At 37.0% G+C, this 26143-nt stretch overlaps 1 protein-coding gene across 5 annotated transcripts in view; it reads right to left on the bottom strand.

The window, feature by feature from the left end:
* Positions 1-3761: 3761 nt before the first annotated feature.
* CUNH18orf25 (chromosome unknown C18orf25 homolog) overlaps positions 3762-26143 on the bottom strand; it is a 63429-nt gene continuing 41047 nt past the window's right edge. For 3 of the 5 annotated variants that reach the window (XM_036418094.2, XM_036418095.2, XM_045574640.1), the window contains 3 exons: positions 22593-22775; positions 12741-12867; positions 3762-7738 (listed from right to left, as the gene is read on the bottom strand). In XM_036418094.2, coding sequence (XP_036273987.1) covers positions 7549-7738; positions 12741-12867; positions 22593-22775 — 500 coding nt within the window. In that variant the 3' untranslated portion in view covers positions 3762-7548. Of the gene's footprint in view, positions 7739-9994; positions 10063-12740; positions 12868-22592; positions 22776-26143 lie in introns of all 5 variants that reach the window. The other 2 variants (XM_045574641.1, XM_036418098.2) reach the window with 2 other exon arrangements.

Below are 26143 nucleotides of genomic sequence, written 5' to 3'. Positions count from 1 at the left end.
GTGCCAAGAGGGACCACAACGCATGGGAGCAAATAATTTTCAGTAACCACCAGAGGAACACCCTGATGATAGTAACCAGCACCCCACCTTGGTCTGGTACCCTGCTCACTTGCCCAACCATCCCACCACAGCTAACACCCACCATGTTCCAGGCTCTGCTACCTACTGCTGACGCCCTCCATGTTCCACGTGTGCCCCTGGTGGTCAGCGCCTGTCATAGTGACCAGTTTGTTCCATTGTATATTAGGGTTTTATATATATATATAGTTTATCTTCCTTGGAGACATGTCTATTCAGAATCTTTGTCCATTTTTTTGTTGTTAAATTTTAAGAGTTCTTTGTATATTTTAACACAAGTTTCTCATCAGGTATGGTTCCTAATTATTTTCACTTTCTTAATGGATAGTATCCTTTGAAGCACAAAATTAATTTTCATAAAGTACAATTTATCACATTTATTTTTGTTGCTACTTGTGCTTTGATGATACATCCAGTAAGTGTTGAGGGCACCTAAAAGGAATCAGCTTCACATCTTATTCATGCCCACTAATACCATCTGGAAAGTCATAAAGAGCTTTTAGTTATTTGGCTCGAGACAAAGAAAAAAATTAATTTTATTATGAAATATTTAAGATATACATAAAGGTAGAAAGAACAACATACATCTGTGTCCCCATTACCCAACTTAAGAAAAGTTTGTCAGTAAAGTCCCTGTGTCCCCTTCCTATCTCTACTTTGGAGGCAGGCATTTATCCTAAAATTGGTGTTTATTATTCTCATGTATTTCTTTATATTCTTACTACATGTGTATTTACTCTTTATCAAGAAATAAATTTCATATAATAGCATCATGTAATTATTATCTGCCACTGCTTTCTTCCACATTGTTGAGATTTGTCCATGTTCATTAACTTCCACAGTAGCTGAACATTGTATAAATACATTGTTTTATCTATCCAGGCGTCTTCAAACTACGGCCCGCGGGCCACATGCGGCCCGCAGAGGAGTCTGATCCGGCCCGCCAGGTTTTTTGGGCAGTGAGCGCAGCCGAGGTGTTACAGTAGGAATTAGTAGTTCATATAGTCCGGCCCTCCAGCTCTCTGAGGGACCGTGATCTGGCCCCCACTTTAAAAAGTTTGAGGACCCCTGAATGGATACCCATGCTGACATAGCTAAGAACTGAGGAAATGATGCTAAACATTTTTGAGCACATAAAAAAAATATATGGAAAGCCCTAGAACCATGGCTTTCCATATATTTTTTATTGAAGCCCACAGTAAATAATACATGTCTGTGTGTAGATGTATATTTAGTATATAACAAAAGCTTCACGTGACATTGTCTCCTACTATGTTTTATGTTGCTATAGTTCCTTAAGTGTTTAAACTAAAGATCCTTTATAGCCCTAGCCATTTTGGCTAAGTGGATAAGAGCATCAGCCTATGGACTGAAGGGTCCCAGGTTCTATTCTGGTCAAGGGCACATACCTAGGTTGCAGACTAGATCCCTGGCCCTGGTCAGGGCGAGTGCGGGAGGCAACTAATCAATGTGTCTCTCTCACATCAAACATCTGTCTGTATCCCTCTTCTGCCCTCTCTAAAAGTCAATGGAAAATATGCTTGGGTGAGGATTAACAACAAAAATAAAGATGGTTTATAGACACTGAGTTGATTTCATGCCTTCTCTTATCTATGCTATCATCACAGTTTAAAAGCTGCTCAAGATTATCATTCCAAGGAGTGGAACTGCTGGGTCATGGAGTATCTTAGCTTGGGTTGCCCTAACAAAACACTAAGAACGTGTGGTTTAAGCAACAGACATATATATATATATATATATATTTTTTTTTTTTTTTTTTTTCCAGTTCTAGAGGCTGAAAGCTAGAGATCAGGGTGCTAAGCATGGCTGGGTTCAGGTGAAAGTCCTCTTCCTGTCTTACAGGCCTTCTTACTTTGTCTTCCCATTAAAAACTGCCCACCCCCCTTAAAAATAAAAAAAATAAAAAAGACTCCTCTTCTTGTACTAGCATTAATCCCATCATGGGGGCTTCACCCTTATGGTCTCACCTACATGTAATTCCTCCCAAGGCCACACCTCCATTGGGGAGTAGGACTTTTTAACATATAAATGGGGGAGGGGTGTGAAATATTCAGTCCATAGCTTGAAGTATACACTAAATAATTCCACTCCATCCTAAAATAGTTGTAGGGAGTTATGCTCACAAAAAGACAAGCAAATGGTCACTGTTCTGCCTCCTGGATGGATTTGAACATACCCCCATCTGATTCTGCCTGTGTGAAATGGAGTGCATTTCCATAATGAGCCCAAGCATCAGTCCTATGTTTACTGGTCATCTATATTTTCTTTTTCCATAAACTATGAGAAATGGAATCTACCTACAGAGAGTTTCCATGGCCATTCCAAAGCCTGCGCTGGAACGCTTACTCGGGTGTGTGGTTCTGGTGTTTCATCTGCAGGGAGAAAAGGGGGCCAATCAAACATTACCTTCTCAGGAACACTTTGTTTCCAGGCCAGCGTGAGTAGAATCAGCAGGGAAAGAAGAAAACAAAGGTATAGAGGTTTTGTTTTTCTTACAGCTAAAAAGCCCTAATTTGAACCACAAGGGGAAAAAAAGTCTTCTCTTGTGAAGTCTTGCTATATAAATCTGAATAAGCTGTTCTGTTCTCAGTCTTCCAATCTGCACAATTAGGCTAACAATCTGTACCACTTCTTACCCCCATGTGGAAATTTTGAAATAAACATTATTTTAAAACTTTGAAAATAAAGAGTTTGTAGAAATTCAAAGTTCTGTTAGCGTTAGTCATCCAATGCCTTCCAAAAGCTCAAGTGAGAAGATAGAACTGTAGTCCTCTGAACAGCTTTTTGGAATAAGCAATTCTCCTGAATTCCTGCCTAAAAAGCCCGATGGCTCTGCAGAACAATGAATTATCTCCTAGACAATTATATCCTATCCACGGCCCTATATTTTAGTCTCAGAGAAGAAATAATTCATTTTACAGGCACAGAAATCCAATCTGTCAGGGGTCAGAAGGCCTTTCTGGAGCCTCCTGTTCCCTGGTTCAGGCTTCTTATACATTAACAACCCCACTCTCTGAGTCTGATCCCCCTCATGCTGCAGGTGCCAAGACCCATCCTAAAAATTCTTAGGAACACTAAGAGATACAGGAGTATATGTTTTCATAAATTTAAGTTCCTCATTCCCCTTTTCGTGAAATTACAAAAGCAATCAGATGTTAATATGGTAGCTCCTATAATTTTGATAACCAAATAAAAAATCTGAAAATAGAACCAAATTAGTGCAGTAATTTTATTTAGGCTATTTCTGAAACACCCTGTATTCGCTTCAATGTTCAAGCACGTGGAAAGTGCATGCAGTAACCGTGTCTTACCCTGGTGCTCTGGCCTCTGGGAAGTAACTGTCAGCTGAATTTTATTCCCAGGAACAAAGGTGCCTAGCACTGGGGAGTCTTCAGCCCTCTTTGAAAGCTCGTGGGCAGGGAGAATAGGAAAGCTAATGCAAAGCTATTTTTATCTAGATCTAACATACCAAAGGCCACTTGCAAAACATTTTGGAAGCAGGATACAGTTACTGCTTGGAAATATCAGGCATCTTATAACAGTAAGCTCTGTTGACAAAATATAATCCACTTTCACATCCAAAAGCTAATTAGGGAGCTGCTCCAGGCACCATCTAATTAACTGAAGCATATATAGGAAAAAAAAATCCTTAGAAATTATCATTGTTTAAATACACTCTATTTTATTTTTGTCTTAAAATAGTTTAACCTTTATGCTACAGACTTATTTCAAAAAAAACAGAAAATCTTATCTTGCACCAAAAAATATATATATAACACTCTGTTTTATTATTATTTTTTTCTCCGAAGACCATTAAATACTAAATGGAAACAAAAACTAAATATGAATGTAAAGAAGAACCAAATTTTGTTTTAAAAACTAGAGTTGCACATTTTAAAAGATAATTCTAAGCAATGATTTGTCGTCACTGCATCAAGTTCACACTCACACTCCAGCAACAGCAGATCTGTTAACCACCAAGTGCATTGATTCCTAGCCATACAATGGCTAACATTTCATTTTCACGGTAAGAGGAGCAAAAGGCTTCAATGACCTTTGTACTCTTTTTAAAAAAACAAAAACAAAACAACAACAAAAATATTTCCTAGTTATCCAGTGACTTTTTTAAAGATTACTACCCTTTAAAGTTTGTTAAAGAATAGGTACATAGTGTTTTAAATAAAATGAAAAAATACAACAGCATTGGACTAAAATATGTGATTATTTTAAACAAACAGTGCACAATCTGAGGAAGTTTGGTTAGGGTGCAATCATTTTTATATATACATGGAAGTCACATCATACACATACTGGAAAACAGGGATTAGGGCTTTTTGCCTTAAAAAAAAAAAAAAAAAGTTAAACTAAAAGACAAAATTGTGTCCCCAGCTTTTTCAAAAACTTTGTGACACAGTACAAAAAAGCAGGCAACAAATTCATTTTGAAGTTACCTATGGTGCTAATCTGCTCAAAGTAACAATGAACAATTGACTAAATTAGCAAATCAGACAGTTCATATTCACAACTGATAATAACAACAGTTTATGGGATGCTCAATTGTAAAGGATAATGGAGAGTCCATTCAGTCTGGCTCCTTCCAACAAAACGAAAGGACAACTACAGTGAGCAGCAATTACATGTTACAGGCAGTCGTGATGATGTAATAAATAGCTAGTTACTGCTCTGTGGTTTCAAACTGGATGGAGAGGAGACTTAACCAAATTAGTGCCATAAACAGTCTGTGACCCAAGCACACCATTTAGCAGAGATATTATTTTGAATGGACAATGTTCTATGAAGCATAAAAAGTATTTATGCTACCAAATGCAAAATTTTGGTTAAAAAAGATCACCTTATAAGAAATTTCAAATGTCACAGTTGTTGTTTACCACAGAATTTTGTCATTAATATCTTGCCAGAAACTACATCCCTGCTCTACTGGATCTGGCAATGAAAGAGGAGTTGAAGCATAGTCTCTCTATTGTTAATAGGTGGGAAAGTTCCAAACTAGGAGGAAGAAAAGATGACTGTCTCTACCATCCCTTCTCCTCTCCTTTTTTGCATCTTAATTTCTAAATCTCTGTTCTGGTGCATCAACTCAGGAGGCCGGGTGCTGGAAGAGGCACAGGTGAGGGCAAAGTGCAGCCTGCTATAAAGCAAAGGCCAGAAAAAGCTTGGTTACAACTTCACTCTGCTCTCAATCTGCAGTGCACACAGCACACTCAAAGAATTCTCTTTAGAGAATGACTATTAGGAGCTAAAGAAAATATGTCATGGAAAATCACCTGCTGTATAGAACTGGACAAACATATTAATATGAGTATGTAATGCAAAATATTCTTTAAAACTGAGCTCTGCCCTGATATTGGGGACAAAATAAGCTGCAAAAACTTCCAAGTCAAATAATCCATTCTATTCTTTTCTAATGATTTTCCTGGAACACACAGGCCAGAAACTGTACATTTCTGCTTTGTCTAGTATTTTAATTCAAGTCACAAACAACGTGTAACAGTAAAATTTAATAAATTAATCCTAAAGTAAAATGTGAAGTGAATCTGCAGAAGGTCCTATTTCACTCTGGCCTCTGGGTCTTTGGTTTTTGTCTAGAACTGTAGCCATGTGAGAGACTTGAGATATGAGGCTAAAACTGGAAGTTAGTGATCTTTTAAAGGCTTGATCTATTAAGAGTAAGATTGACAGAAAAATAAAAAGTTGATGAAGAACAGAGGCCAGATCAAATGAGACATCAGAGAAGCTCGAAGAACACATGCTTAAAGACACTCCCAGGAAAGAGGTGCATGGAAGTAAGGCAGCAGAAAGAAGGGTAAAGGAACAATTGAGTCTTTCAAAACAGGCAGGTGGAGCCAGGCCGGTGGGGTCTTCGGGTGCATGCACACACAGGGGGTATCTCATTTATCTCAGCGGCCCCACAGCACCCAACCTGCGAGTGCCTTATGTGAAATGGGGACTTACTAAATAAGTGTCCACTGAATGAAACTAAGAAACAGTAGTTCTCATGCTCTTATGATAAAGAAGAGCCAGCAAGGTATCTAGGGAGGGAGGCAAAAGGCTTTAAGCAATATTATATAGTAAAAATGGAACCAAAGTGTGCCCCCCCACACACACACACAAAAAAAAGACTAACAAAAACTGTGGAGAAACAAAAGGAGGTCTTCTAAGCCAATATTACTTCATTCCTCCTTGTGCACAGTACATAGTGTTTTAACTCTAGGTATTGTTTGTAAACTAATTGCACTAGTAACTACATGTTGGAGGAAAAAGGTAGTAACTAATGCTACAAACTCCAACACTGGTATTTCCTGAATTCCCTGAAGCTCCTACTATTCTTTGCCATACCTTTTAGATACTGTAAAACCTACAGTGCCATTAATGTGCTTGTATCTCATTTCTTATGGTGCATTTTGGTTTTTCTAATTTTAGACGGTATTGGAGAAAAATACCCAAATATAGATAGAATCAGGTCAATTTCAGCTCAAGTTTGAACAGTTGTACATCCTTTATAGAGAGACCAGCTATGAAAAAGGCACTTTCCTCTCAGATTTGCAAGTGCCCAAAAGCCTTAGAAGCCACAAAACTCTATATTCTACCTAAGTAACAGGTTTCCATGTTTGCCCGTTATTTGAATAAACCAGGAAAAAGTTCAGGGCAAGAGATTTTTCTTACTGATCTCTCAGTATTCTCTTCATATGCCCAAAAAGCCTTGTGGTGGGTATCTATCTGAAATGCCTCAACCACAAAAGGAGACATTTTCCAAAGAGTTATGAATTATTGCAATAAAGAGACATACTAAGTCACCTTAGCAGTATTTATAAACACAAAGGGACATGTCAATTATCTGTGTTGTGGGAAGTCAGCCAGGAGCGAAGTCAGAAAGAAGTTAGAAGACTTAAGCTAAAAGAAAATAATACTCTGTCTTCTATTTCTAAGGACAAGTATCAAATGCACATGCCCTAGTAGGTGCCAATAAGGACCTGACTAATATGTGTGCAAATGCCCTAAGGTGGGAGTGCCAATGGGTGGGCTGACAGTGGTCAAGTCTAGATATTAATTTTATTACACAGAAAAATAAATATAAGATTCAAACACTGAAATTCATGTCACCTGGTAATTAAAAGGAGGGCAAAGTTTCCTAAGAAAAAGGTCACCAAGTAAAATGAAGTTGTCTAATAAAGTCATCATTCTCATATTCCTACTGAGGGAAAGAAGAAATTCTTTTTCTCTGTGATTACATTATTTTCCTAAGTGACTTCTTTTGATTTACAAAAAAAGAAAAAAGAAAAAGGAGGGGAGCAACTTTCCATGATTTTTGATTATACAAATGCCACACACAGCTTCTGAGGCTGAAGCTATGACAATGAACTTCCATGTCACAAAGAGGAGGAGGAGGGAGTGGAAGGGAACAGTGCGGAGGAACACAGTGACATTGAATTACAGTAGGTATTTACGTCTGCTATCCTCATCCAAGGTAAGGTCAACAACTTCTGCAGGTGAAGCCCAGTTCTGCTGGGGAGTCACAGCAGTCCATGACTGTGTCTGCCGGCTGCTAACATACGGTGTGCCCGACCCATGCTTCCATGAAGAAACACTCTGAATCACACCTCCTCGAGGATGGACACACCTACAATTGAGATGAAGAGGAAAAACATGGCTAACCGTACTATAGGAAAGATAAAAGGCAATACAGCTTCACTCGTACTGATCAATACTTTTACTAAGATCAATCTACTATGCAAGTTCATGAAACCTACAACCAATTATCCCTCCCCTTTTCTTCCCTCTCTCCATATCTGTCCGTCTCTCATCTCAGTTTAGCTTTAAAAAAGCCAGAATTTTTATCTCATTCAAAACTCCTGAGTTGCCTGGCTGGCACGGTTCAGTGGTTGAACATCCACCTATCACCCAGGAGTCACAGTTCAATTCCCAGTGAGGGTACATGCCCTGGTTGCAGGCCTGATCCCCAGTGGGGGGGCATGCAAGAGGTAGCTAATCAATGATTCTCTCTCATCATTGATGTTTCTATGTCTCTCTACTTCTCCCTTCTTCTCTGAAAACAAAAAAATATTTTTTTAAAAACTCTTGAATTATGTATAGATCTGTTACTGACAATGGATACTGTATTTCTCTGAACTCATTTAAACCTTTGAATCTTCAGGACAGGGCACCGTATAAATCCAGAACAAAATGAATATGCCCAAATAATCTTGGTTTGAACAAATGAAACAGTAAGAAATATAAGTGAAATTTGTTCTTAAAAATAAGTTCTGTGCCATATTTGGTAATAACACTTTCAAAGACAATAATAGTAATCTCCCTTTAAGGATTAAATTTCTAAAAGTCTGTAAGTACTAGGTCATGCATAGAAGATCAATTTCCCTTGTTCTGAAGGACAACAGAAACACTTGGCTCCTTCATCAGAACTTCCTATGCTTTAGTTCAGTGTAAGTAACAAATACTTTCAGTTTAGATTCTCTAAAAGTACTCCATCAGAGGAACAGAACTGCCTCTTGCTGATGTGCCTCACTAAGAGTTTACTGGAAAAAACTGTTTCAGAAGCACTGACAAATCATTTCACATTCTGGTCAAATGATAGGACTGTGAAGTTCAGTTTAAACCACTGAGTAAGTTTTGATTCAAATGAGAGGAAAGCTCAATTTATCATCATTATTTCACGAAGAAATAGAACACAATTGTTATAAGCCCTATAAAGAAAAATGTGAGAGTCTCAAAAACTAAGTCAACTAACATAAAGCACAGATTTTCATGTATTATCACATATTCTTTTTCTCTACATTATGAAAGGCATGGGGTGAGATCATACTTGGCTATTTTTTAATTGGTCCAATCACAATTCTAGTGCAGATACAGGCTTTCTCAGATCTGCATATGACTGGCAATAGGTATAAAACAGTACCTAGTCTTATAACCAAGAAAATGCTTAGACCTTACTTTTGGTGATGGGGAAAATAACTTTTTGTTGTTAACCCTCACCTAAGGATATTATTTCCATTGATTTTTAAATGAAAGGGGGGGAGGGGGAGAGGGAGGGAGAAAGGTAAGGAGGGGGAGAGAAAAGAGAGAGAGAGAGAGAGAGAGAGAGATTGGTTGCTCCTGACACATGCCCCAATACAGGCATCGAACCTGCTACCCAGGTACGTACCCTTGACAGGGATTCGAATCTGAGACCCTTCAGTATGACAGAAAGATCTGTGCTATAAGGATTTAATTTCCTAGGGCAATTACCAATGAGGCCGGTAGAAGAAAAGGAAAAAGAAACAAGAACCAAGAAAAATATTGGCATCGGGATCATAAACTAAAACTGCTGGCAAAATGAAGTGGCACAGAACTAGAGATGTTGGAAAAGTCTCTCACTGGCAAAGAATATCTTGTGAAAGTGGACTGTCCAACAATAAACATCTGGAAATTACAATATTTAGGTCAGCAGTTCATCACAACAATACAAAGCAGCCATAAAAGATTCATTCAATTATTAGTTCAGAAAGCATGCTTTCTAGTGTATGGCTAGAAGAAACACAGAAGTGAACATATCAAAATCGAAAGTAAAAGAGCAGGAAAGATGTTAACATGCAAGGAAAAAAAGCAATAAAAAAAAATAAAAAAAAGCACATCACAACCAGAATTACTAAGTACAAAGGTCATACAAAATGCTTCCAAATATGGAAAAATGGCACCCAAAGCAATTCAGAACCACCCCAATTCGAAAGAAAACTCAAGGACCAAGTTTGCATTTTTAAAAACCTCTCGGAAAGCCCACAAGGTAGAATATCATAAGAAAAAATAAGAACAAGATGACTAAATCCAAACAAAACATCTGTGCATGCAAAGCAAATTAGAACAAAAAGATGTTGATCAAAACCTAAAACCTTTTTCCAAGCGATAACCCTGCCAGAAGCCCATCAATACTTCATAACTGCAACCCTAGACCTGTAAAAGAAATAAATTCCAGATGAGATACAGGCGGCCACAGGGGCAATTCTGAAGCAACCAGGAAAGCCTCTCCCCCACCTGCTTCTCAGCTACTTAGTAATCTCAATGTTTAAAAGCTTATCAGGCTTCTTTTCTAAAGAAACTGCTGAAATCTTTTCAGAAAGACAGAAGAGTCAGTGAGACTCCACTCTATCTTTAACCAAAGACCAAAACAAAAGACAGCCCCAACACTATCTGTTCACTCTACATCCCACTGTTCGGACAATATAACTACTGAGATTTCAGAATGGAATTGCCACCTCCAAGATATGATTTCCCCAGGATTCAAACCAAAGAGTCAGAATAAAACCTATCTTTACACTTCAGATCCTGTAAGGAAAAGTCCTTGAAAGTAATATTATATAGCATGTAATTTAAAATGTAGCTAAAGTCAGAATAAAAGTGAAACAAACATTATCTATAGAACAAAATGACAATCTGGATAAAAGACCTAACAAGTTTAAAAGAGGGTGTACCAGAGATCATTTGTGTGTATTTTGGAGGTGATGAGGGACTTAGAATTTACATTTAATCCAGATACCAGTAATATTGGTTAAAAAAAAAAAGAGCAAAAATTTTCATAATGGAAGAGAAGTTGAACAAAGGAACTGAAAAGAAAGATGATTCATTCTACAACATTTTAGAGATAAAGAGAGTCAAGAAGGGATACTTGGGAGGAGTTACCAGAGAACTGGACCAAGTGATAAGTCTCAGCAGAATAAGAGATTAGATAAACAACAAAGGTTACTGTCTACTCTTTCCTACTTCAGTAGGAACACATAAATAATAACAGTGAATTAAAATTTGAAATGTAACTCAAGAGGAAGTTGGTGAATGGATAATGTGTTCCTGGCACCAATGAAGATAATTTACCTACATCAATCTGTCAATAGGCAGGGTAAGTTTTATAGGAGGGAGTCTGAAGTAAAAAAAAAAAAAAATACTATAATATTCTAGAAAGATCCTGACATGGAGCTTAAAAAGAAAAAGTCTACTCTATTATAGGATCAATGGTAAAATAAACTAACAGCAGACACATGCTGAAGTAAAGGAATAAATCAGGAATTCTACTTCCTCATCTAATAGATAAATCAGCTTGAAGGGAATAAACAGATAAATAGAAGATAATAGGAAAACAGTTTTAGAACAGGCAGGGGGGAAAAAAGAAAAAATATGAGATAAAGAAAAGATTAAGAATGAAAATTCTTACCCACGACAATAGGGAAAATAACCACTAAGAAAATGAAACAGCTATGCAGGAATATTTATGGCATAAATAAAGATAGAGAATGCTAGTATAATACTAGTTCTAGTAAAAATAACTGGCCCTTTTGAGAGATGGCACTTTAAACTATGACTTAACTCTGTATTCCTAAAGTCTCAATTGTTTACCGGTAACTAAAAAGTGCTCTCAGAGTATAACCAGTTTTCATTAGAAAAAGGCACCCTAAACTTCTGTGCCATGTATACTTTGTCCCACTCTACACTTCTAAATTCACCTTTGATAACAGAAGAAATACTGGTGAATATTTTATTGCTAATTAAAGAGTAAAATCAGATCTAAGGGCAAGACAATGTAGATGTTGAGGAAATCAGAAAACCACAACCTAACTTATAACATCGGAGAAAAGTTGTTTGCTATACAGATTTTCCGAAGTCTAAATTTTTGTATTATATCTACGTGTGTTAAATGTTCCCCAAGAATACCTCTGAGGGCAGCAACCAATTCTTATCGTAAAGCAAAAATCAGTAAATTTTTCTGCAAAGGGCTACATGGTAAATATTTCAGGCTTTTGAGGGTTATAAGGTATCTGCTGAAACTTCTAAATTCTGCCACCAGTGGCAAAAAACACCCATACATAATATGTAAATGAAGAAGCATGGCTCTGTCCCAATAAAACTTAATTCATAAATACATTTTATTTGAATTTCATGAAATTTTCACATGTCACAAAACATTGTTCTTTTGATTTTCCTCCCAACCATCAAGAAAGCCATTCTTAGCTCAAGGTCCGTACAAAAACAGAAAGCAGGCCAGATTTGGCCATTGGGCTAGTTTGCTGACCTCTATTTTAAAAATACCAAACTTCATAAAATATTTTCACAATTGACTGCCTTGTAGCTTTTTTTTTTTTTTTTTACTCTAAGAAACAGAACTCTCTGAGTCACATAAATATCACTAGAAATATCCTGTTGGATACAGACCAAAGTAACTTACAAGTTTTAATGAAAGACAAGGAGAGGTACTCTAAGAAACAAGCAAAAGAGATACTTCATCAGTTTCCTCCAATATATTTCAAGATAAAGTGAAAGGCAAGAAAATATGATTTTGGGAGGGGGGGGGGGGAGAGTACTGTAAGTCCTAAGAGAAAAATCTGTGATGTACTCTAAACAAGAAAAACATCAGTTCTAGTTCACATACACATATGGTCAAGCTGTTCTTGATGAGATAATATGCAACACATTCTGAAGCTCATATCATGTCTAATCAAAAAGTGTTTCTTAAGCCAAAGGAAGCCAAGATAGCTCCCACCATTCATGCCAGCCATACTGTGATGCCTACCATTTTCTTCTCCCTTGATTTCTAGTTAAAATTCACAATTTAAAGTATCAGAATACTCCAAAAAATATCCTACCTTGCATGTTCCTGAACTCCCACAATCTCCACTTCACTATCTGAAGAGGCAATATTAATTTCTTCATTGAGTGGTGCACTGCCAGCAGATGTCTTGTCACTTGCTAGGAACCCTGGATCCAAATGACCTGAGAGAGAAGGGGGGTTAGGGGGAATAAGCACTACATTTTTATTTCTTACAACAGCAGAAAGAACTCAATGACAGACTTCTCATTTAGGTTCAATCACAGAAAGAGAATGGTCTTATGAGTTCTTGCCACAACAAAACGGTTACCCATGTTAAATAAATAAGCAGCTGTGTTCTAGTAAAAAAAAATTTAAACAGACCATACCACACGCTCATAGTTATAAGAGCATTCAAACAACATGGAAATACATAAAAGTAAGAATTCCAAGTCTTACACTCTACTTGTATTCCTTAGGAGAAAAAACTTAAGAGTACTTTGGTGAGTATGTATATAGGTAAATTTCTCTATAATAAAAGCCTAGCCGAAACCGGTTTGGCTCAGTGGTAGAGCGTCGGTCTGTGGACTGAAAGGTCCCAGGTTTGATTCCCGTCAAGGGCATGTACAGTGGTTGCGGGCACATCCCCGGTAGGGGGTGTGCAAGAGGCAGCTGGTCGATGTTTCTCTCTCATCGACATTTCTAGCTCTCTACCTCTCTCCCTTCCTCCTCTCTATAAAATATCAATAATTTTTTTTTTTTCTTAAAGCCTAAGAGACTGTTACTGTGGAACAACCAGAACTGGTCACTATGATGTGCACTGACCACCAGGGGGGAGACGCTTAATGCAGGAGCTGCTCCCTGGTGATCAGTGTGCTCCCACAGGGGGAACACTGCTCAGCCAGAAGCCAGATTCAAGGCTGGCGAGCATAGCTGCGATGGTGGGAGCCTCTCTTGCCTCCATGGTGGTAAGGAGCAGCGAGCAGGCGGGCAGTAAGGAACAAGGGTTCCAGACTACGAGGAGGAGGAGCAGCAAGCAGGTGGGCACACATCCCCTGAGCAGTCCTGGACGGCAAGAGGGTGCAGGCTGGTCTGAGGGATGCCCCACCTCCCAGTGCACAAATTTTGTAGAAATGGGCCTCTAGTAACTATAATAATACTTTATGTTTTGTTCCATAATGCTTTTTGCATTTAACTAGTCTGTCTTTAAATAACCCACATAACAATTCTGCCACTACCTAGAGGGCAATGGAGCTCTCTGCTACTTATCATTTCAATAGAACAAAATTCCACCAAAAAAGTTCAAATGCATAAATGGAATAAATACTTTTCTCTAAATTTTAAACAAATTTAACTATTTTCTCTAAAGGAATGCAGATGTGAAAAAAATCTAGCCCCAAACCACATATAAAAATGAAGACCACAATTTTTGCTCTGAGCAACTGAAACATAACCTGTATGGTGTTGACAGTTCTCATTAAACAGACACAAACCACACAACTCCGGGAAAAACAACTGTTGTGGCACTGGGGCACACAAGGATTATTTCACAAGGGTCTTAATAAACTTCTATTACACAGTGAAATAAAAAACAATCTCCAACATCACAGAATTCTCTCTCAAGAAAAGCTAATGACATAGCATTAAAGTACGTAGCTCTATAAAAAATTCTAGCAAGTTAAAATTCAGCATATTTCCCATGTCTTGAATATTCTGACATAAAAGGATGAATTTTAGAATATCTAGGAGCTAATATGAATAAGCAGTTACAACAGGTACAAATTTGCATTTACTCTTGAAAGGGATTTTTATTTAAATACTAGAGGGCCGGTGCACAGTTTCATGCATGAGTGAGGTCCCTCAGCCTGGCCTGCAGGAAATGGGGCCATAACTGGCTCTCCAACATCTCTCAAAGGGTCCCGGATTGTGAAAGGGTGCAGGCCAAGCTAAAGGACCCCACCGGTGCATGAGTGGGCAGGGAAGGGACCACGGGAGGGCTCCAGGGTGTTTCCGGTCCATCTTGCCCAGTCCCGATTGGCTGGACCCCCAGCAGCACCCAGCAGCAAACTAACTTATCACTCCCCTTCTCTCTCAGCTGCTACTGGTTGGAGCATCTGCCCCTTGGTGGTCAGTGTGCATCATAGCAACTGGTCGAATGGTTTAACAGTTAGACCCTTATCATATTAAGCTTTTATTATACAGGATATTGTCACCTAATACTGAATTATTTTCTCCATATTTAAAAAAAAATCTTTTGTGACACCTTATATAAATTAAACTAGTAAGGTTTACACAAATACAACTCTCCCTTCCCCTCATCTCATTTCAATTTTTCAAGGTCACTGAGAAACCTTGTACTTTCATACTCCTGCAAATGATTTTTTCTTTTTAAAGTTATAGGTGGTCCCAAAGCAAAAACTTCATTTTTATACCCTTTGACTCTGTAATCCCACCCATGAAAATTCAGCCTAATGAAAAAAACTTTAAACAAAATGTTATGATGTCCAAAGATAAACACTACAGTGCTATGTAAAAACCTGGGGAAATGTATGAATATGTAAGTATCACACATAATGCTATAAAGATATGTAGGTTCTGGATAAAAGCTGTGAAAAGTAATCAAGTTTGAATATAATTGTGGGTCTTTTTTTTTTCTTTTTTTTTTTTTTACAATTCTTTAGTATTTTTTCTATGAAAAGGATGGATAAATGAGAAAACAGACTAAAAAGCTTAAATCAGCTTCTAGATACAACTGGTGATTGAAGTATCATAGTATAGATAGGATTCTATCAGTGGCAGTGAGTACTCATCTTTGAATCTTATGAACTTATAAGAGATGGCATTCACCAGACAAAACCCAGTTTTGTTAAAGTTAGGGTAGCTGCTTAAATAGAGTTTTTGGTTAAATCTAGGTTTGGTAAACCTCGATTCTTGCTCTGACTCTAATATTTTTGCTTGTAGCCAAGACTTTTATCCAATTTCTACTTCAGTGTTGTAGTTATCACTATTGTCATGTATGTTGTTACTGTTTCCTAAACGTATCCAGTGCAAGAGTTAGCTGGGGGTGATTATTAAAAACAGATCCCCAGACTCCATTTCAGATCTACTTACAAAATATTTGGGGAGAAACCCTAGGAGTGAACTTTTACCTCCTTATTCGGTCTACAGCAATTTTAGAAAGGACTACAAATTGGCAAGTCTCTCTTTTTTCAATTATTTTGAGCAGCTTTGCTTTGTGCAACTATAAGTTTATTTCATCGATTTGTTCTTCAATAAGTACTTGTTTATAACATGTTATGCACTGTGTTAAGTGCTAATAATACTATGGGGAACAAGAGAAGTGTACTCTCTACCCTCAACAAGCTTACACTATATCTGGGGATAATAAAAAAAAATAGTCCATTGCCAGGTGGCTTGAAAACTTCTCTGAAAAGGAGGTAGAGAGTCCCTGGAAACAAATAGAAAAGGAACATTTCCCAGACTAGAGGATAATCAAGGAAACTGAACTCTCAGGGAGGAGTAAGCTCAAGTAAGAAGTGGCAGCATAAGAAACACTATATTATCCTTTAGGGTATAAAAGTTTGCTGGGATCAGCCAGTTTGGCTCAGTGGTTGAGAATCAACCTAAGAACCAGGAGGTCATGGCTCAATTCCAGGTCAGAACATATGCCTGGATTGTGGACTTGGTCCCCAATACAGGGCATAAAGGAGGCAGCCGATCAATGAGTCTCTCTCATCATTGATGTTTCTCTCTCTCTCTCACTCTCTTCCTCTCCCTCTTCCTTCTTCTATGAAATAAATAATGAAATAAAAATCAATGCAAGACAAAATACAGCACATGAGGTTAAATTAGAGTGGGCTAAATACAAATTTCCTGTTGAATGTTAACTCTAGACTAATGGTGTGAGAGTTTTGCCATGTTTTCTGTCAGAGCCATTAGATAAAGTATGCTATTCACAGATAACAAGTCAGCTGGGATCCACATCAAGTCTGTGGGATGCCATGCTCTTCAAGAGACACCAAGGCATTCTCCAATAGCCAAGAATGAATTCCCCATTCTGTCTATTTCAGACCCAAGGCAATTAGTCCTAGCATGCCACATTCCTTTGAGAGCTCCTGTGCAGAGCCTGACATTTTCTAGCCTTTGGTCCATTCCCCACTGCCTCCCCAACCCATGCCCTCACAGGAATCCAATGGCAGAACACTGCCTAAAGAATACACAAAGATGATATGAGGTTCTTTAAATACTGTTAGTGGTTATGATCTATTCCCATTCAGGACAAGAATAAGCCCTGTAGAAAAAGTGTAAATAGAATAGCACTATTACCATATGTTAAACTGAACATTTTTTGTCCTCCCACTACAGACATTTTCAACACTTAAGTCAGAAAGAAGCAATAGAAAAAGTGATAACTAAATTATCATGGGAAATATTTCTTTTGCCTTCAAAAGAAATAATGTACCAAGCTACTTTTTATTTTTAAATTGGTATCAGAGAGAGGAAGGGAAAAGGAGAAACAAATCCATGTGAGAAAGAAACATTGATCGGTTGCCTCTGGCATGCACCTTGACCAGGGATCGAACTCACAACCTGGGTATATGCCCTGATCAGGAATGAAACCCACCACCTATTGGTGTACGGGATGGTGCTGCAATCAACTGAGTCACCGGGGCCAGGGCTGTAGCTACTTTTTAAATCACTAGTTTTAAGAACTAGTCCTGGACCTCTTTGTAGCGCTTAAAGGAAATATTACATACTGGATGGCAACAACATGTTAGCTATAAAATATCAATAGGTTAATATCTTAAGGTGCTACTCATTTAGCTTTAAAACAAACAAATTATTAGCTTGTGTTTAGTTTGCTCAAGAATATTAAAAACTTTAAAAAGGGAAAGGCTTGCCGGGACCGGTTTGGCTCAATGGATAGAGCGTCGGCTTGGGGACTGAAGGGACCCGGGTTTGATTCCGGTCAAGGGCATGTACCTTGGTTGCGGGCATATCCCCAGTAGGGGGTGTGCAAGAGGCAGCTGATCGATGACTCTCTCTCATCGATGTTTCTAACTATCTCCCTCCCTTCCTCTCTGTATAAAATCAATAAAAAATATATTTTTTAAAAAAAGGGAAAGGCTAGAAAATAAAATCTTAATTATCCATATAAAGCTTGTAAACATGAGGAACCTGACCAAACTTGACCTCCTTCACAAGACTGATATATTGACTTTAAAGTGCTAATAATAGAAACATGGCCATTCTGGTCTGATTATAAAAAGCCCTACACTAAGGACAGGAACCCCAAGATTTGTTTCTCTGCACTACAACAAAGCATGCATAATGGACAAATCAAGATTACTATTCCTATTTTAAAAGTAAGAAAATGTTCAATGCTTACCTTCTTAATAAGAAGGCTGATTGGGGGGAGGGGAAGATGGAGATGGAGAGAAAGGAAGATATGCTCACAACTGCCTTCCTGATTGCCCCTAACCGCTTCTGCCTGCCAGCTTGATCAACCCCTAATCACTCCCATGCTTTACATAGTTCAGAATTTTTAATTTCCTGGGGGTAAAAACTCTAAATAAATTTAGTTTACCATAACTATAAGTCTTCCAAACCACAAGAACTTTAGATTTATTCTTCTCTTAGCCTCATCTATAGATGTTTACAGTGTTTACTAGCAATAAACAAAAAAATTAGCTATGTTGTTACTGTTTCCTAAACGTATCCAGTGCAAGAGTTAGCTGGGGGTGATTATTAAAAACAGATTCCCAGACACCATTTCAGATTTACTTACAAAATATTTGGGGAGAAACCCTAGGAGTGAACTTTTAAAAACACCCCACGTAATTTCTATACTCAACGTTTAGGAAATAGTGTAACAAGAGCAACTTTTTGCAAGGACAGGGCATAAATTAGCAATCCATTAATTGGGTCCATTAATTACCTCCTTATTCGGTCTATTTGAGCATAAATACATTAACATTGTGCTGGTTAGCACTCCTTTGGGCCTACTGTGTGCTGTTCTAAGTACATTATATATGTTATTTCACATTAATGGTAACTAACCTTTAGGTGTGGATACTAGTTTTATAAATTGGGAAATTGAGGCTTTATATAAGTTACCAGAGGTCCCCATAATTTTTAAGTGGCTGCTGGTTCAAAACCAGGATGTTTTGTTGCCACCTCCTACATACTTCAATTCTAGCATCAAGTAAGAAAAAGTAAACACAAGACAACAGTTGAAATGAAAAGTTTAAGTCTTTTATTGACCAGGGGACTTTTCTAATTTCAACTCTTTTTGCCTTGGTTGAAGTTTTAAATAAATAGTAAAAACTACTTTGCATATAAGGACATGCTTGGAAAAAGAGAAAAACTACTCTATCTCCAATGATTACTTATGTGATCCTAAATGGAGTAAGGCTGCTGACCTGATCTGAGATGCTGCTATTAATTAACCCCTGACTGGTCTGTTCAGTGGCTGGGTTTTTATTTTGTGGGGAGAGAAGATTAACCTTTAGAACATTTATCTTAAATTCAAACCACAAAAATGACCATCCAATTGATACTAATAGTTCAAGTCTCTAAACTATAAATTGGCCATTAAGGATAAATTCTTTAACATTTACACATTTTAAGTGCATTCAAATTCACAAAATTGAGTTTCTTCAATAACAATTACATTAAACCTCAAGTGTATTGGTTTGTTTTATTACTCACATACCTGCATTGCTATATATATATTTTTTTTGGGGGGGGGGGGGAGACTTTGAATAAGTCAATAAATGGCTTCATAAGAAAATGTCATGAGAATCTTTTGAACAGTGATGACCACGTCCTATGATGTACAAAAATCTACACATAGTTTAGGGCCTGATATAAGCATATGTTTTTATCCTAGAGAAATCATCACACACATGTACCAAGAGACACACATAAGAAATGTTGGTGGCAGTATCATTTGGAATAGAACCTTAAATGTCCAATAAGAAAATGGGTATGTCAATTGTGATATAATCATCCAGTGGAATACTAAGTATCAGTAAAAATGAATGAACTAGAGCCATATTTATTACCAAGAACAAAGGTGATAAAGGTTCAACTAAAAAAGCAATTTGCAAGTGATTATCTTCAATATAATATCAATTAGTATTAAAACATGCTTGTTTACAGACATGTAACAAATGCAATAAAAACATAAAATAATACAGAGTAATAGCAAACACCAAGTACCAAATTCATGACAGCTTTGGAGTAGGAAGGGGAAAAATAAGGTAAATAAAGTTGAAGCCATGGGTATTTTTGCCATGTTTTATTTCTTAAGATCAGTGGTAGGCACCTGCATGGTACTATTTTTATAACTTTGTGTGACTAAAATTCAAAAAGATAATCAAATATAGAATTAAGTACATAAAGACTAATGTTTTGAACAGTCAAGCTAACAATTACTTGAATCTGAAAATGTGATGCTATCTCCAAAGCTGGTAACTCTAATGATATAAGACCCCAAACTTTGTACTATTAGTCTGAATCATAAGAAACTACTGGGATTGTTGTAGGTCAAAAGTCAAATATTAACAATTTAGGTCAAATTAATATAGACAGTCCTGGGGTTACGTCGGACTCGACGTACGCCGCCATCTCCCATCCTAATAAAAGAGTAATATGCAGATTGACCATCACTCCAACACACAATATGGCTGCCCCCGTGTGATCAAAGATCCTGCCCCTATGTGAACAAAAGATGGCCAGCAGGGAAGGGCAGTTGGGAGGGACCAGGCCTGCAAGGGAGGGTAGTTGAAGGTCATCAACTCTACAAGAGAGGGCAGTTGGAGGTTATCAACCCTGCAGGGAGGGCAGTTAGGGGTGACCAGGCTGGCAGAGGACGGAAGTTGGGGGCAAACGGGCTGGCAGGGGAGCAGTTAGACATCAATCAGGCTGGCATGGGAGTGATTAAGCTGGCAGGCAGAAGTGGTTAGGGGCAACCGGGAAGGCAGGCAGGCAGGCGAGCAGTTGGGAGCCAGCAGTCCTGGATTGTGAAGGGATGTCAGACTGACCATTTAGGCCCAATGCCAGTGGGATCAGGCCTAAACAGGCAGTTGGACATCCCTCGAGGGGTCCCAGATTGGAGAGGGTGCAGGCTGGGCTGAGGGACAACCCTCCCACTTGCCTCCATGCACAAATTTCATGCACCATTCCTCTAGTTTATTTATAAATAAATAAATGTTTAAAAAAAAAGTTCTGTCATTCTGATGTATGTACATATATGCTTTATGTTTTTTATTATTTATTTACCACAAGTAAAGGTCAGGAATTGTTATCTTTCTTTTAAATTTTTTACTGTTTCACTTCATTACTGCTGTGTATGTGCTCCATGTGAGTGACATAGGTGGGTTCTGACTTACAGCAAAAATTGCATTACGTCCCATGTAACCTGAGGACCTACTGTATTAAAATTCTCTAAATGAAAAGAAAAAGTAATTATTCGTGTTTTTCTCGAGTATTTACAATAAAATGGTCTGCTTACTGGCAAACTAAGAAAACAGAGAAATACTACTAAAACTGAAGCAGAATGAACCATTTAATTGTCAATGGATGAAAAATGAAGATAAACTACCCAGTACACAGAACAAATTATAAAATTTAGGAACACATATTGCAGAAAATGTCAAACTACTCTTCTTTGATATAAAAGTATTACTACTTAATTCTTTTTAAAGTACTTATACATATTAATAAATCCCTAAAAGACCCTTTTATGCAAAGCAAGTATTTGACATCCAGAAGAGAAATAGCTTGTCTAAGGTCAAAAAGGCAGTTAGCAGCCAAAACATAGTTAAAATTAATTCCAGGTCCTGCTCTGCTCCAAAATTGGTCAAAATAAATTAATTAGAAGGTCAATAACAAGAGATTTTTATTTGCTTCCACCAAAAAGTATGAAAGGAAGAATTAAGGACAATGATCTGTGGAGTTTTGTCTTTTTTATTTCCTAACAATTTAAATATAAAAGTTCTGAACTAAAATCCATTATTTGTGTAATACAAAACTTGTTTCCCATAAACATTTTTAGGAAGTGATTAAGTTACTAGATTCGCCCATAAAAGCCAAAGCAATTCATAATTTAAATAGAAAATTATCTTTCTATAACATGAAAAGAAAATACACTACATAAAGTCTGTCAACAGCTTTCTCCTCCTTTCTTAAACTTAAGTGCTAGTACTTTTGGGGGGAGGGAGGCTTACATGAGAATATTGAAAGAGTTTTGAGAACCATATTTAAGGAAACTTGGAGGCACCTGTGCAAGGTTTCAAAAGTAATAGCAATGGGTTTTTTAGTGAATAAATATCACTCTTAAGAATCATCACAGAACCAAGATGAATAACGCAAGACAAGGAAAGAAATTTTTCCAAGATAACAGAGGCAGAAACTGAAGGAAAAGGATTAGAAAAGACAAATATGAAAACTACTATAGAGGAAATAACAGGGGCACTTCACACCCAGAGGTGGAAGAAGCAGTGCAGCGCTATACAGGAACAGCCCCACAGGGCAAGTACGAACAGGCCCCCTCCCCCAAGCTTCAAGACTGCTGTGCAGCTAAGTGAGGAAAACCATTGAGAAGTGGGGATGGAATGAGAAAGTATTAGGTCATCTGGGTTGTTTTTACATGTCAGGTATTTTTAACTCAAGAAATATGCATACTAAAATCTATTTATGCCTACAATTAATGTCTTATATATTGTCATGTTTGCTTTAGATGAATGACATATTACCCAAATCTCCTTTACAGACAGTTATAAATGGTACCCTGGATGCCTCTGGTTAGCCTGCACACCTCAGCAGGGCCCACTATGACAAACAGCTGCCAGGACACATGCACATTACATTAGTATTAGAGAAGGGGAAGGGGAGGGAGACCAACCTGCCTCCGCATTCAGCTCCTCTAGAAGCCCGCAGGTCCTCCAGGTAGCTCCTGTGTCCTGGCCTCCTACAGAATTACTGTGCTCTTGAACTACTGCAGCCGCCAATAAAGTGTCCACATTTACCACTTCTGGGTCAGAGCTGGTGTCAGACATATCATAATAAGCTATAACTGGAGGTCCATCTAGGGAGGAAAGAAAATGTATACTTGTATCTAACTTGTGGGGTGAAAATACTTCTGAAACTAAGAGCCCTCTAAATGCCAGTTACCTTTATCTTATTATTCGAGCTAATCAGAAAAGCTAATATTTACATCTAATATTTTGTACTTGATGTGAAAGTGAAAAAGATAACCCAAGCTTACAAAGATAAGGGACACATTAGGGAAGGAGGAAAAGGTGTGTTATGAAGAACAGAAGACAAGACTATACTGAACAATGTTACACTGAACTGACATCATACTCTTAAAGAGCAAAAGATTAAGAAAAAAGACTCCACAGAGAAAGTGAAACTGAGATTAAAGGAAAAAACAAATGCAAACTATTAAAACTCAATTTGTATTTTTAAGAGAAATGAATCTAGTTCTCTTAGTAGCTAATACTAAAACTCCCCAGTAGAATCAAAGAAAATCGAATATGTATTTTTCTACTCTCTAAAGAAATAAGATTAACACTAAGAGCTCTATCTGACTGACTTATTTCCAGGGAAGCCCTTTAAAGTATCAGGAATGCTATACATTTTACAACATTCTACAAAAAGACATCACAAAACCCATCTTCAGAATTTTGCTTTGGATGTCTTGTGAGGGATATTTATATTTTCTTTTCCCTAAGACAAGCAATTCACACCCCAAGGAAAAGATAATCAATCTTACAGATTATTTCAGAGGAAGATATTCAAGTTCTTACCAGAAAAATAAGAGAGCCCTTCTACCTCCAAATCACCCTAACTAGCTAAAAAAAAAAAAAAAGCAGCTCAGTTACAAAGTAGTTACACTTCAGTAATTCATGCTAAAATAACTCAATATTCATGCTTGTATAATAGATGCATGCTTTAAAAATGCTAGTTTCCCTTTTTCTAACATAACAGCAAAAAGCTTTCAATCAAGAATGAAATACATCCCTTTCTACTACCTCTAATTTAGAAGAAAGCAGAAATAACAGAATGCTCTTTCTCCCAACAACTATCTATGAAGTGCAGGCAAGTAATTTATTTCCATAAAGATTTTTTAATATCATCCAACAAATTAGCATTAAATACACCTATTTTATAATACAAAAATCCATTGTGTAAACTGTCACTGAACAAAACACAGAACACACTTCGGGTATTTATCCTTAAAACTAAGTTCCTACACCATTGGTTTATGTAGCAACATTAAAAAACAACAATTACACATGACCAAACATAAATGCAAATGAGTAAAGTGTCACTGTAAAAGGAACAGACATGTCACAATATGAAATTCTGACGATCATTAACAGTTTGTTCACTACTTAAAAATAATTTCTAATTCTCCCAAAAGAGTAAATTAAGTTCATAAAATTGAAGTGTGACCTCAGTATCAGTTGGCAATGGATTTTAGTTCAAATATCAATAGCAAAAAAGTTGGCTCATGTTTGAGGTTTTTCTTTTCTAATAAATAAAAGTGGTTATCATTTATGGAGTTCTCGTCAGAGTTCAAAATGACTATGGAATAAAGATGCTATGTAATGTCCAAATGCTTGAGTGCAGAAGATATGAAGGTCAAGTACAATAATGACTATTTGACCAAATGTTCTATTTTTAAAAGGATTTTATTTTTTAAGTGTTTTGTGTTGACAAAAAATAGTTGTTTATGTTAAAATTTATATCACTAATACCAATCAGAACTACTTGCCCCACATCCCCCACCACAATAATCAAATTGAGGCAACAGGTCAACAGTCAAGTCAAAATTGTACCACTCCTACATGTATAATCATGCAAAAAAGTATTAAGTATATATGTACATGCAGAGTGATATCACCTACCCAAGGAAATAACTTGTCTGAAAGTCTTCATCAGTAGGAAATACAAGCATAAACTTGTTATCTGGCTTCATTCTTGCATCTTCCATATTTCCAAACAGCACACCTTATAGCTTAGCTTAAATTTAGTATTCATCACAAACAAAGACAGTAATGTTTTCATATTTTAATTGCACTTAACAGTTAAAACAGATGATTATCACTGTCATTTTTCTCATTTCCAGGATATTCAAATTATGACAAGTCAATACTATACAAACTTCAAAAAAAGTAAAGGAATAGTTGCCTTTGAGACTTTGGTCTTTCAACAGAAAACCACAATTAAAAATCCTGTGTTCCAAGGTCATCTTACACTTATCAATAGCAAATCAAGATTAACTAAGAGATGTTTGATGCACTTAGCAGCAGGGTTTGGACATTAAAGCACTAAATAAATATTAGTTAATTGATGGTGACAGTTTATAATAATCTTTTAAAAAATGACTCTTGCTGCACAGAATTAAGAAACTGGAAAGATCCTATAGGGAAATCATTTGCCTTTTAAAAGAACAAATCAAAGCACCGAGAAGCTAGGAAAACTCAGCCTAGTATCAGAAGCAGTGATCTATACTTCCAATATGATGCTTATCAATTCATTACAGGATGAAATAAACATGGAGATACTGTCCTTCCTCTCACTTGATTACTGCTCTATACTATTAAAACAACAGCACTGCTACTAAAATTTTGACTTTCAGAAACATCAAAATAGTCCTTCAACATGGAAACATTTCCGATTTCAAGTTATCATTAATGTAAGTACATTCCATGTTATTCAGACTCCACATTCTCCTATCTGCTAACTCTGTCACAACCTGAAAACAAAAATTTACAATAATGAACTCACTAGTTTTTCTACAATCATTAAAAGCATCTCTCTATAAGAGTAAATTTAACACCATCAGTTAAAAATTATTTGGTCTGTGGTTAACCCAAGTCCTATTTTTCTTACTACTGATAGTTTGAAATTCTGCTGCTCGTTAACAATTACAAGGTAAGAAAAATTAAAGGCTGAGCAATCCTCTGGCTACTTGTTTTATTTAAAAACATCAACTCATCCATTTTATGCTAGAAATAGGTTTGAACCCTCTTGCTGACCTCCTAGCCTATAAATAGGTTCTAACTTTCCAAATGCCAAAATGCAGATGTATCTGTGTCACCACACATTCCTAACACAGTGAGATTTACCCTTTTATGACCTTAAACCTCCTTTACTATTATCATCAAATATTTAATTTTATGAATTAGTTTTCTTTCAAATATGTTCTTCTTAATCTCATGAAAACAATTTGAATCACAAAAACAAAGCAAAATAAAACCTATTATCCTTTATTATATTTATCCCCTACAACCCCTCCCCCTTTTCAAATTTAACAATCAAAAGCACAAATTTAAATCTATACAAGGTAATTACATAATTTACCACTCATTTTACAGATGAGAAATTTGAATCCTAGCGAAGTGGAAACAGAAGAGATTACAGTTCTCCTCGTCAAGGGAACGA

This window comes from Pipistrellus kuhlii, unplaced genomic scaffold (assembly GCF_014108245.1).
Source record: "Pipistrellus kuhlii isolate mPipKuh1 unplaced genomic scaffold, mPipKuh1.p scaffold_m20_p_6, whole genome shotgun sequence".
In the NCBI taxonomy this organism is placed as follows: domain Eukaryota; kingdom Metazoa; phylum Chordata; class Mammalia; order Chiroptera; family Vespertilionidae; genus Pipistrellus; species Pipistrellus kuhlii.
Note: the sequence above shows the minus strand (reverse complement) of the source record. Positions and strands in the feature narration are given on the sequence as shown.